This window comes from Tachysurus fulvidraco, chromosome 10 (genome assembly GCF_022655615.1).
Source record: "Tachysurus fulvidraco isolate hzauxx_2018 chromosome 10, HZAU_PFXX_2.0, whole genome shotgun sequence".
NCBI lineage: Eukaryota > Metazoa > Chordata > Actinopteri > Siluriformes > Bagridae > Tachysurus > Tachysurus fulvidraco.
Window position 1 is genome coordinate 12,025,836 of NC_062527.1, and position 11,919 is coordinate 12,037,754.

Genomic DNA, 11,919 nt, shown 5'->3' on the forward strand with positions numbered 1-11,919 from the left:
ATGGATATACTGACACCTTGTGCTTTACACTGGAATTGTTCCTTCTTAATTGTATCATCATCATCATCATCATCATCATCATCATCATCATCATCATCATCATCAACAACAACAACAACAATAAATCATTGCAAACAATGGCCTTTATGTTTACTGCCAATAAGTCATGATGATGATGATGATGATAATAATAATAATAATAATAATAATAATAATAATAATAACGATGATGGTAATAATATAAATAATGATAATAATAATGATGATGACAATAATAATAATAATAATAATAATAATAATAATAATAATGAAGAAAAAGAAGAAAAAGAAGTGTTATAATTTTAGTTATTCTCATCAAAACTGCTTCTTGTTATTGTTTTCGTGAATCTGTGAGGTTTAATTCTTCTGGCACTTCGTGTCGGCCAAAAAGTTGCGCAACTCGAACTAGCGCATGTGGTAGTTATTTTAAAGCAGTCCTGCTAAGACACATGTAGGTTAAAACCATTTTGCTAATGTCACCTACTGGTCGGGGGCGGAACTAATGCGCCTCGATACCTCATTGATTGACAGAGTATTGAACCAATCATATCTCTACATGGCGCTGACGTACGTTGAGCACGTCCCGGTTATATTTAGGACCTATTTAAACAGAGAGGGACTCAGTGGTGTGCTGCGGATTTCTGAGGATCATGTGAAAAGCCGGTACATAATTCACTACATACAGACATACGTAAATAAATCCTTATTGTTGTACATTGTTTAACACATTAGACGTGTTTTATATGTATATACAGTATATAGTAATAGCGCACTGTGTGGTTATGTGCCATATATATACGACTATTGATTATTATAAGCACAGCTCTCTAGGCAAGGCTCAGTATTAAAATGATGCGAGCTGACGCTGAAGAGAAACCGGTTGCACAGCTAATGTACGTATTTTAGGTCGTATATAAGAAGTACAGACACTAACTGAGAGAGAAAAAAAAACTCAATGTGCACTGGTGGCTGGGTAAGTGATCTGTGCGCTCCACCGTATCCGCCCATATTTATGTAAAGAGCGACCTCCATACAGGCCGAGACGAGGGAGAGGAGTGAACGAGGAAGAAATAGATATATCTCCGTCCTATCCTCGGGGTTATAACCGCGATACATGCGCGACATCGGGCTCGTAGAGTTCACACAGCGGTTCATATTATAAAAATGGCAAGATCGGGCTTTAACAGAGGACTATAACCTGCTCTTAACTTTTTATTCGCCTTTTTCTGGCACGGACGCGGAACTTACAACACCAAAGGTAACAAACAGGAACAGGCAGGATTCATACAACACACTGTCGGTCACGGAGGATTGTATGCACGACCGTATTAATTGCCTTGACCAATCTTGGAAAAGCTTTTTTTGTGTTGTTAGAGATAATGTATAATGTGAAGAACGCCCCGGTCCGTCTGGGCCCTGCAATGCAGCTATGCGGTATAACGAGGACTCTTTCAAGCTCCACACGGTTGTCCGTCGTAATGTTTTCTCACTTAAACCTGTGTAGCAATGGATTTCGACCACGTTGGCTTGAAAATGCATTGTTTTGTGTCGTTTGCATTGGGTTTGTTAAGTTATGCTACGCCCGAGTTAGGCCTACGGGTGTGTGTGCGCGCGCGCATGTGTGTGTTCAAAGTTCCGTATGTGCTGTAATTATTTTGCATGCTGGGTAGCGGTTATAATGTATCATCTGGGAGATAAACGTGAGGAATACCGTGTTTTCCAGGACTGTATCCTGTGCCATGTATTGTGTACAGCGTATGTAACTGTCTTGGCAACTTTTGCAACACTTACTGAGGACCTTTTTAAATGAATGAATGTGTGGTGTGGATAACTGTGCACTGACAGCACCAGGTTACAGTTTTGTTTTGTTAAACCTGCATAAGTTTAGATCAGATTTACTTTTTAATGTCATTAGAAAAAAATATTTGCAAACCTTTTTATGTCTACAATCTTGTTTTACGTATAATGATAACATTCTATCCAGGTAACAAGTTTAGATTGTGGCTGCTGTTTTACCCCAGACTTCAAAACACCTTTTGTACTTTATTAAGTCACAGTATCAAGTTCTCAGGACCAAAGTGCTTGCGTAATAAATCTGATTGGTAAAACGATCAAACGTGGACACTCTTCGACATGGTACAAGTGATTGAGGGTGTCAAAATATCACAGTGTATGATGGCAAACTATAATAAGCACAGAGCATTATAGTGGTGTGCATTGTGTTTTTAGGAAAATTGTGTTTAATGCTTATTTTCTGCCACCTGCACATAACTTTTAGCTGACTTTGGGAAGGGTGAGACTTTGAATGTTCTAAGAATTATGATGTGAATAGTTGTTGACTGTAGTGTATTGTGCTGTGTTCCAAACAGGTGAAGAATGACGGAATATAAGCTGGTGGTGGTCGGGGCTGGAGGCGTTGGAAAAAGTGCTCTCACCATCCAGCTCATCCAGAACCACTTTGTAGATGAATATGACCCTACTATAGAGGTAAAGTGTTCATGGATTTGTTTTCGATAATATAATATTTTAAATTGAGGTATGTGTATGACTTACAAAGGTATGAAATTTATCCAAAGTAAAAAAAAAAAAATAATTGGTGTGTAAGAGACACGATATAAGCCAGTTTTTCTGGTTTCAGGCACTGGCTGCTAACTTCCTGGTCTGGCAGCCAGTGCCTCTGAGTGATAAAATTAGGTTTAGTGGCTGTGTGATCAGTGTCCATGAGATTATTGTGTACAGTTTGAAATTTCAATAGATTGATTATTGATAACCTAGCCTTAAAATATCCTGGTTTCACAGTATTAACTCACCATTGGAATTCACACCCAACAAAATTTAGAGAAATCTTAATTTTAAGTGGAAATGATTCCTCTGCCAAAATGATTTCAATGCAGTTGCTTCCTCTGCTGTGGAACTGAAGTTGCTGTAGTATGAATTAGGCTGAGTCCAGAGGGAGGGTGTTGTGAAATTTCTGGGAGTCGAAGTCAGACACAGAAATGAACCTCTGGAGTATGGAACTTGCATGGAAAAGAAACGCGAGCGGGTCGATGGTAACAGACAAAAATGTATTTTAAAAAAGACGACAATGTGGCTGTCGGATTATACACTGTGATAAACCCTGACACAGTAAAAATGCTACAATAAAAGTTCCACGGTATGAGTTTGAGATGGTAGATGTGTAACACATACCTGTTTGTATGACTAAGCTATGCTGAAATGCCACTGGCATATAATGACACTGGCTGATGTCATACTTCTGTAGGACTCGTACAGGAAGCAGGTGGTGATTGACGGAGAGACGTGTTTGTTGGACATCCTGGACACAGCAGGTCAGGAGGAGTACAGCGCCATGAGAGATCAATACATGAGGACAGGAGAGGGCTTCCTCTGTGTTTTTGCCATTAATAACACCAAGTCTTTTGAGGACATTCACCACTACAGGTGAGGACAGTTATGTATAATTGAGACTGTTTATCTCCTCAGCGTGGATACTGAAAGATAAGTAATTGTTGATTTGTATGTTAATTGATTCTTCCCATGCTGCTTTTTCACCACCTCTTATGTTTGTGTGGTTTTGCAGAGAGCAGATTAAGAGAGTGAAAGACTCAGAGGATGTGCCTATGGTCCTGGTGGGAAATAAGTGTGACCTGCCGTCCCGCACAGTGGATACCAAGCAGGCTCAGGACTTAGCACGTAGCTATGGAATTCCTTTCATCGAGACCTCGGCAAAAACGAGACAGGTATGCACGAACTGATAACTGTAAAACACTACAATATTTCACAATGCATGTCTGAGATATTAAAAAAAGACATTCATATAATTCTTATCCAGTGGTCACTCTTGATTGAAACAGAATGGAGATGGCAGGTAGAGAGAGTTTTTATGGTAAGAGATGAAAAAATGATGAGAAGATGGCCACGAAGCTGTGAAAACCTACAGTTACGAGTAAAATGAAGCACAGAAATGGGGGTACAAGGGGGTACATTTGTTAAGATCTATTGTTAAAGGATTATTTTGTTAAGAGGCTGGCTCTTGGATATCAAAATGCATCCTCACCGTCCTAAAATTTCATTCTCTCTTTTTAGCCTGCTAGTGGCAGTGACTTTGAAAGACCTGTTATTTTTGAGGGTTTGTTTCTGAAATATAGTGTCAATCAATTCTGATAAGTGTTGATAAGCCTGAGTATAACTTGCTTACATGTTTATACATCTGAGCCCACAAATCGTTTGGTTTTGAAAACCTAGGAGCATTACTAAATGTACATTGTTCAGAAGAAAGATTTACACTTTATTTAATCTTTGTCATTTTTTAAGATTGGGTTGATTTTAATAGTTCCTGCCTGTTCTGTTAAATAACTGGCTGCAGTAATCACAGAATATTGACTTCTTATCTGATACGCCTGATGGCCATGACTCATCATTCTTTTCCTTCTTTATTTGTATATCAGCTGATTGCTAGAAAATATTCTGGGAACTGATATAAACACATACTACAAAAAAGTGCATATACCATTTTATACATTCATATATTTGAAAAGTTTCTACAGCATGAATGAATGAACTTATTCACACATTAGCACTTGGATCACTCTGTGTGTGTGTGTGTGTGTGTGAGAGAGTGTGAGAGAGATCTCAAGGTATTTGTGTCAATGTACACAAACCAAAACATTAGTGACCAGTTTGTACATGATATAATGTGAAATAATAACCAGCATACTGTAAATATAATAACCAAAGACCATCTCCATTTCTGTATCATTTCTGTCATGATTACACACCAGATTTCACTAAATAGATTTTTGTTTAAGGAGATGGTTAGTGAAATCTCACAATGTTAAGGATATTCTGAACTTCTTTGGATTGTTTCATTAGGGTCATCCTTGTAAATGTCAGCGTTGAATAGTTATGATCGGGGAGGTGTTAATCAGATCTGCTTGGTGTTCCTATGCTGTTCCTTTCTTGTGGCAGCCTCTCTCTGTTTCTCTGCAGTGCTTAAATCACAACTCCTAATGGGGATAAAATGTAAATTACTAATTCACTTTGTTCAAACTCTCATCTTCTGGTCATTATTGCATGCACCGCTTGGAATCACAGCAGTCTTAAATTGAATTCAGAATTGCACCATGCTGTTTCTTGATCTATAAGTTAAGCTGATGATTTATCATAATTGGGTATTGATCTGTGTTAGTTGTATGAATCTGGTTGATTTTAATTTTCCACCTCCAAATATTCTCAGAGGTAATTATTCAGTTCTTTGGATTCAACATTAATGAGCTGAATTCTGCTTCATGCAGAGTACTTAATGTTTTAAATAGCTATTTATTGCTTTAATCAGCTTGTCAGGTGGTAGCGATATTTGACACCGGCAAATTCGCCCTGAATGCAACAACTATACTTTTATTTTCACTTACATATTCATAAAAGGCAAACCCAAGCATATGTTTTTTTCTCCTTTTAATTTGTCATCTCTAGTTATCTCCCACATGGGTGTGTAAATGTAAGCATGGACTGCTTTCATTTTCTGTATGCTTAAACATTATTTGAAATACCAATAAACATGTAGTTTCATAGCAAGGTGTTTTTGGTTATGATGCAGCAAGAAAAAAAGCATTGGCTATATATTTACTGTTTTATATATATTTTAGCTATTTTGTAATTACAGCTGTTTCCTGTCCTTCAAGTTTCATTGGCATTCATTTGTTGTACGTTAGGCAATAGCTGTCATGCAGGTAGCACAGGCGGAATGCGTGCGCTGTGGATGCGAGGCTTGCGATTTGGTGTAAATTTGATTTTAGTGACACCCAGTGGCATGCTGGAGCCTAAATTATCCACACTCCCTATTCCGTTGCAATGCTCTGTATCGGCCCATGTGCGTCCCTTGATGTTGAAGGGAGTTGTGTTTTGCACTGCAGAGAGTGGAGGATGCCTTTTACACTCTGGTCCGGGAGATCAGGCAATACAGACTGAAAAAACTCAGCAAAGAAGAAGAGACGCCGAGGTGCATCAAGCTTAAAAAATGTGTTGTGATGTGAGTGGGGTAAGTTCGGGCTGAACTCTTGCCCTCTCTCGGCCTGTTGTGAGCTTCTCTGGTCTCCGTCTAATTGGTCACTTTTCTCTGTAACCAATCAGTGGTGGTGTGCTCGGGATAGTGGACCAACCTTTTCTTTATACTAGCAGTTAATCTTGGGCAACTTCTATCTGGAGCTGAACGTCCTGGCCATTGCAATGTTGATTTTTCTTCTTTCAGCCAATTGGTGCTAACAGTACCTCATTCTGTAGTACATTATTTTTCAGTGTGCATTTAAAAATTTACCCTGGTGTTTTTGTTTTTGTTTTTTCTTTCAAAGGGGGTTGATGATGCCTTTTATACTTTAGTCCGGGAAATTCGAAAGCACAAGGAGAAGATGAGCAAGGAGGGCAAGAAGAAAAAGAAGAAGTCCAAGACAAAGTGTATAGTAATGTGAATAATGCCTCCATTTCAGTATCGACTCTGAACAGCTGAAATATTAAAGAACTGCATTTTGTACATTACACTAAATTATTAGCCTCTTCAAGTACAGAATGGATTCCTATTTTCCTTCATTTGCTATCTTACAAACAAGTTCTTCCTTGTCTAGTGCCAGATGCCCCAATGTGTTGGTCCTGAATTACTTTGTAATGTTAAATTACAGCCAACAATGAAATTGTATTGCCGATAGATTCATTTTTCTCTGGCTATTTTTCCTCAGTACTCACCTAGAGCTTGTCATTTAGCAGATAGAAAGAGAATAGAAGCAACTAGCTTTCTGTACTCCAGAATCCTACAGTTTAATGGATGTTTTGATGTAGATCTGTGGAGGAGTGTTTTGTGCAGTATAAATTAAAGGACATCCAATTGCAGTTTGCCACATAATACTAATAGCACAGTGAACTTTGCATATAAGTAAGTTCCTGTTCCATATTCAGTTCAATTCATTTAATGTTGTACAGGAATGACCCCATAATTCTTAAATCTGATTTGGTTATATGATGTAATGAACAGTATATATCCTTCTATAATATTCCTATGTAGGACCAACACTATTTGGGGTAATATTTTGATATCTCCACCACTGTGTAACAGATGGTTTATCTATCTGGGATGTCAGATTTATATTAACCTGCATGTGAACATCCATAGTAGTCAACTTTAAGCCTTTGATAATGTGTGTGGATGGTAACCTTTTAACCCCGATCAGCGTTTTCATTTGCATGCTGTTCTTTGTGTAATTTCCTGAAAAAAAAAGGCTAGGAAATGTTCAAATTCTGTGTTAAAACAGGCCCTGTTCTCCAGGTGGGAAAATCTTACCCAATCGAGTGTTTTTTGTTTTCTCTCCTTTTCCCTTCTGGAGATGTATTTCTTTCAGTGTTCTGTTTCATTTAATGATTGTCCACATTGAATTAGCATAGAGATTACTGATAATAGCTAAAATTTTAAACTAAATGCTACATTCGAGTAAAAATCAGTCTAAATGGTGGGTTTACAAGTTTTCTTATTACAGTTTGTGTTATTGAATTTGTAAGAAGTTGTAATGTTTGATTATCCAGCAAAGGCTTTTCAAGATAAGTCTGCAGTATGTGATTCTCCCTGTTATACTCAGCCAAATGCCTTTTTATGAAAATGTAATCAACCACTACTAATAATTCAGTAATAATATTGAATATTATTTATCTACCTATGACAAAAAAAAGCAATGCCAACACAGGACTTATGGCTCAAATAGCCATGTAAATGGCTTCCAAAGGAGACAAAACTGACAACCCAAAACGTCTGTCTTTTTATTGTTCATTTAAACCCAAAAGACTGGTTGAATATGACGGGCAATGCCGACGATAAAAACACGTCATTTCAGAGAGCTGTTAAAAACTATGTTGCCTTTTTGTATTTATGGTTTGTCCTCTTTTGTATCACAGATCCTTAATCAGTGCATTTTCATGTATTCCATCATAGTATATGAATGAACCGACCTGATCTATTGCTAATGCTGCATCTTCAAAGAGGCAAACACATCAAATAAATAAACAAATTCAGGATAACTGTTATTATGCAATGCTAATCCAGGTAAAGGCTGTTCTAAGCTCTTCTGTTACCTCTGTCCCATTAAGGTGTGGTAACTTGAGTTGTAACTGTATTCAATTTAGCATTCATTTTTGTCTCTCTCCCCATCGCACTCTTCTTGTCTTTCTCTTCTGTTTGTGACGTGCCAATGGAGAAAGTTCTTAAAATACTTCATGTATACCTGGAGTGTATTTTAACAACCTTTGTACAGTTGTGATACAGAAAGATGCATATTTTGTAAATTGTGCTTTAGGTGATTTTTTTTGTTGTTTTGTTAATAAATGTCACTTTAATAGAGCCGAAATAGACTTGCTTTCCTCTAATTGACTGACTTTGATGATGTTCTTATTCTTCTCTCATGCAATTTATAACATGAATAGTCTAAATTGATCTGAGGGAGCACGCTGGACATCAGTCAGCACATTTAACTCTTAGCTTGCACATGCTGATGTTAATTAATAAGAGTTGTTAAATCATTTTAAGAAATTACCTTGTGAGATGAAATGCTACTAAATTTGTTTCCCCCCCAGTTATAAACTTGAAATTCCATTGTCACCCACTAGAGAGGGCACTTCTCCCATTATACCCACACAGTCCCTCATCTTTTATCTCTTATGAAATTAAAACTCCTCACTCTCTTGGATATTCCCTGATTTAATCTGTGGCACTGTATCATCCTTCAAAGGTTGGAGGCGTAATTAAATTCACCATATAAAATGAAATTTAGGACATGATTTGGCTGCAAAATCTATCTTTATACATGTTGGTAAGGCAATGTTCCAAATTAAGTTTAACATTAAGTAAGGCACATTTTATTCTGTATGATAAATCTTTTGCAGTTATCAGAAATTCTCTTCAGTTGGATTCAATTTAAGGAAGACTGTAGTAAATGTTAGTATGCTGCTACCTACATTTGTTTTATTAAGTTTGGTATGATGAATGGGGTCACTATTTTGTCATGTTATTTTGCTGAGTTAGAGTAAATGCCTTCATTTTAGTATTCATTTTAGTATAATATTTTAGATATTCTATATAGTACATTATTGTTTCTATTTTAGAAAGAGTTCTTTTTAGTCCAGCTTTAAATGGTGTGTTGCTGACACACAAAAGGTCAAATAAAATGAAACTCTGTGTAAATGTGATAAGCAGCATTTTGCCTAAGAGGTTAAAGTCAGTTTATGTTTAAGGTTTGTGTGTAAGCTAATGGGGGATATAAATATTCATGCTAGCTTGACATGGTCAAAACTGTGAATATTACTCATAGATTATTGAATTTTTTTTTGCCATAACATACAGTCCCACCGGAAAGAATTGGAATGGAAAGGTCAAATTTGTGTTGGTTTTTGCTGTACACCATATAATTTTATTATATAACATAATATGATCAGATGGATCAGAATTTCAGCATTCATTTCCTGTTATTTGTCCATGTGTTAACAAGAACATGGCACTTTTTGGACTTCCACTGAGATGAGGCCGACTCTGTGATGCTCCTGGGGCATCTAGAGATTTACCAACTCCAGTTGGACTCCACTATATTAAAGAGGAGATACCAACTCCATTTGGTCTTTGAGGACAACAATCTCCTCATCAATACAACATTTGTCGGACTGTATATTTATAATCACATCCTCCAGCGTCACCCATATGAGGATGAGGTTCCCCTTTGGGTCTGGTTCCTCTTAAGGTTTCTTTCTTTACCATTCAAGGGAGTTGTTCCTTGCCACTGCTGCCTGAGTCAGATTTGCTCATAGGGGATAAATACAAACACATTTAAATATATCTAATATTAATCTTGAATTTTGTATTATATTAATCTTTACATTATTCTTCATATTAACCTTTTGTTCTATGTTTATGTTCTGTAAAGCTACATGTAACTGACAGATGCCTCTTGTTGCCCTGTGTCTGATTAGAGCATTAAGAGCTCTGAGGTTCACCAGTGCAGACTGCATTTGTTGTTAAAAAGGATAAACCAACATGAATGGAGATCTCTCTATGGTAGAAAAGTAGGTCAGTAAAGAGAACACATTTGGTATGTCCAGTAAAAGAAAGAAATCACTAGTGTAATAAGAACATTAGACAGGCCTGCCAAGAAAATGCTGATGATAAACACTGTGAGATCTGTGAAAAAACCCTCAAAAACCGCAGTCACTAACAACCTTCACAAGACAGGGTGAAGATATCACAATATGACACAAAAAATACTGTGTGTGAAAAGAATCAAAAAGCAAGACTAGCAAAGAAATAAATATAGACACACAATTTTTGGAACCAAGATGAATTTCTACCAAAGTGATGCAATGGCCAATGTGTGGAGAAAGAAAGGATCTGGTCATGATCCAAAACACACAAGCTTGCTGGTACATGGTGGAGGTAGTGTCATGGCTTGGGCTTACATGGCTGCTTCTTGGTACAGACTCACTAAACTTTATTGATTATATTTATTGATAACTCATGATGGAAGCAGCAAAAAGAATTCAGAAGTCTACAGAAACATTCTGTATGGCAATTTACAAAGAAAGACACTGACGTCATCAAGGGGAGACGGAGAGGGTTTTAGACTGGTCGAGTCAGTCACCACACCTTAACCCAAGTGAACAGCACTTCACCCCTGATGATAAGACTGAAGGGAGAAACCGCCCAAAACAAACTGAAATAAGCTGCAGTTCAAGCATGGAAAAGCTTCACAAATGAAGAATTTAAGACTTGTGTTGTCATTGAGTTTCCAGCTATGCAACCAAATATTAAGTGTTATTAACTTTAATTTACATTACGTTTATCAGTTCTGTTACTAAGGCACAGGCTCCCCGTGACCCGAGGTAGTTCGGATAAGCGGTAGAAAATGAGTGAGTGAGAGAGTTCTGTTACTATTTGTTTATCAAAAATTGTCTGGTCTGCCAACAAAGTGTTATGTTCTAAGTCACTTAACTCATCTAGATGGGAATATCAGGAAATGTTACCTAAACTAACATTCTAACACATACATTGTACTGTATATGTTATATACTCCTTTCATGATGGACTATTGATGACTTTTAATATTCTTGTAAAGTAAAAAAATATAAAAAACATAAAAAAATATTGATTGCTTACTTGTGTGTAGATTGCATGTTGTTTTGATATTTTATTTTTAAATTTCTGTTATTCCTTTTATTTATTTTTAAGCTATTTCTATTTGGAAGTTTGAAGTTTTGTAGAGTTCCCTAACACAATTTGCTTAAAAACTCATTAACCCTTATCTGGAAGAAAAAATACCCCCATATACCAGAGCGAGAGAGAGAAGGAAAATGAAAGCCAAAGATAGAGAATATTAATAATATTAAATTATGCAGACTGAGGCTTTTTTCAGTGTGCCACGTGCTTCAGTCCTGGTGTGACAGAATAGTAAGGGTAATTGAAGCTTAAGCAGATCTCTGTCAGCCCCCACCTCCTTTGCCCATGGCCAGCTTAGGCCAGTCTCTGTCAGTCACACTCTCCCCACGCTGTAATCTGGGAAAGACATAAAGAGCAGGCAGGTTTGATAAAAAACATTCTACCTCTCTATAACTCTGTGTCTCTCTCCCACACACACACACACACACACACACACACACACACACACACACACACACACACACACACACACACACACACACACACACACACACACTTCCTAAAACCAATACCCATTTTCAGGGACTCTGGTGGGCACAGAGAGAGGCTAGAAATAGGCAATGTTCAAAAAGTGATAACAGCCAGATTCACAGTAGCCATGTTCAGAAATGCCAAAGTACACTCAACTCAATCTCTCTCTCTCTCTC

The 11,919-nt window shown here is 37.2% G+C and overlaps 1 protein-coding gene across 6 annotated transcripts; it reads left to right on the plus strand.

Moving 5' to 3' along the window:
* The first annotated feature begins 585 nt into the window (after nucleotides 1–585).
* kras (v-Ki-ras2 Kirsten rat sarcoma viral oncogene homolog) lies at nucleotides 586–8,413 on the plus strand. Of its 6 annotated transcripts, none has more exons than XM_027173361.2 (6): nucleotides 586–702; nucleotides 2,409–2,526; nucleotides 3,302–3,480; nucleotides 3,620–3,779; nucleotides 5,952–6,076; nucleotides 6,387–6,463. In XM_027173361.2, the coding sequence occupies exons 2-5, from the start codon at nucleotides 2,416–2,418 to the stop codon at nucleotides 6,069–6,071; spliced, it is 570 nt and encodes a 189-aa protein (XP_027029162.1). In that variant the 5' UTR covers nucleotides 586–702; nucleotides 2,409–2,415; the 3' UTR covers nucleotides 6,072–6,076; nucleotides 6,387–6,463. The 6 variants fall into 6 exon arrangements, with proteins under 6 accessions (XP_027029162.1, XP_027029164.1, XP_027029163.1 ...); XM_027173363.2 differs by lacking the exon at nucleotides 586–702 and adding an exon at nucleotides 909–932; XM_027173362.2 differs by lacking the exon at nucleotides 586–702 and adding an exon at nucleotides 982–1,012.
* The last annotated feature ends 3,506 nt before the right edge of the window (nucleotides 8,414–11,919 follow it).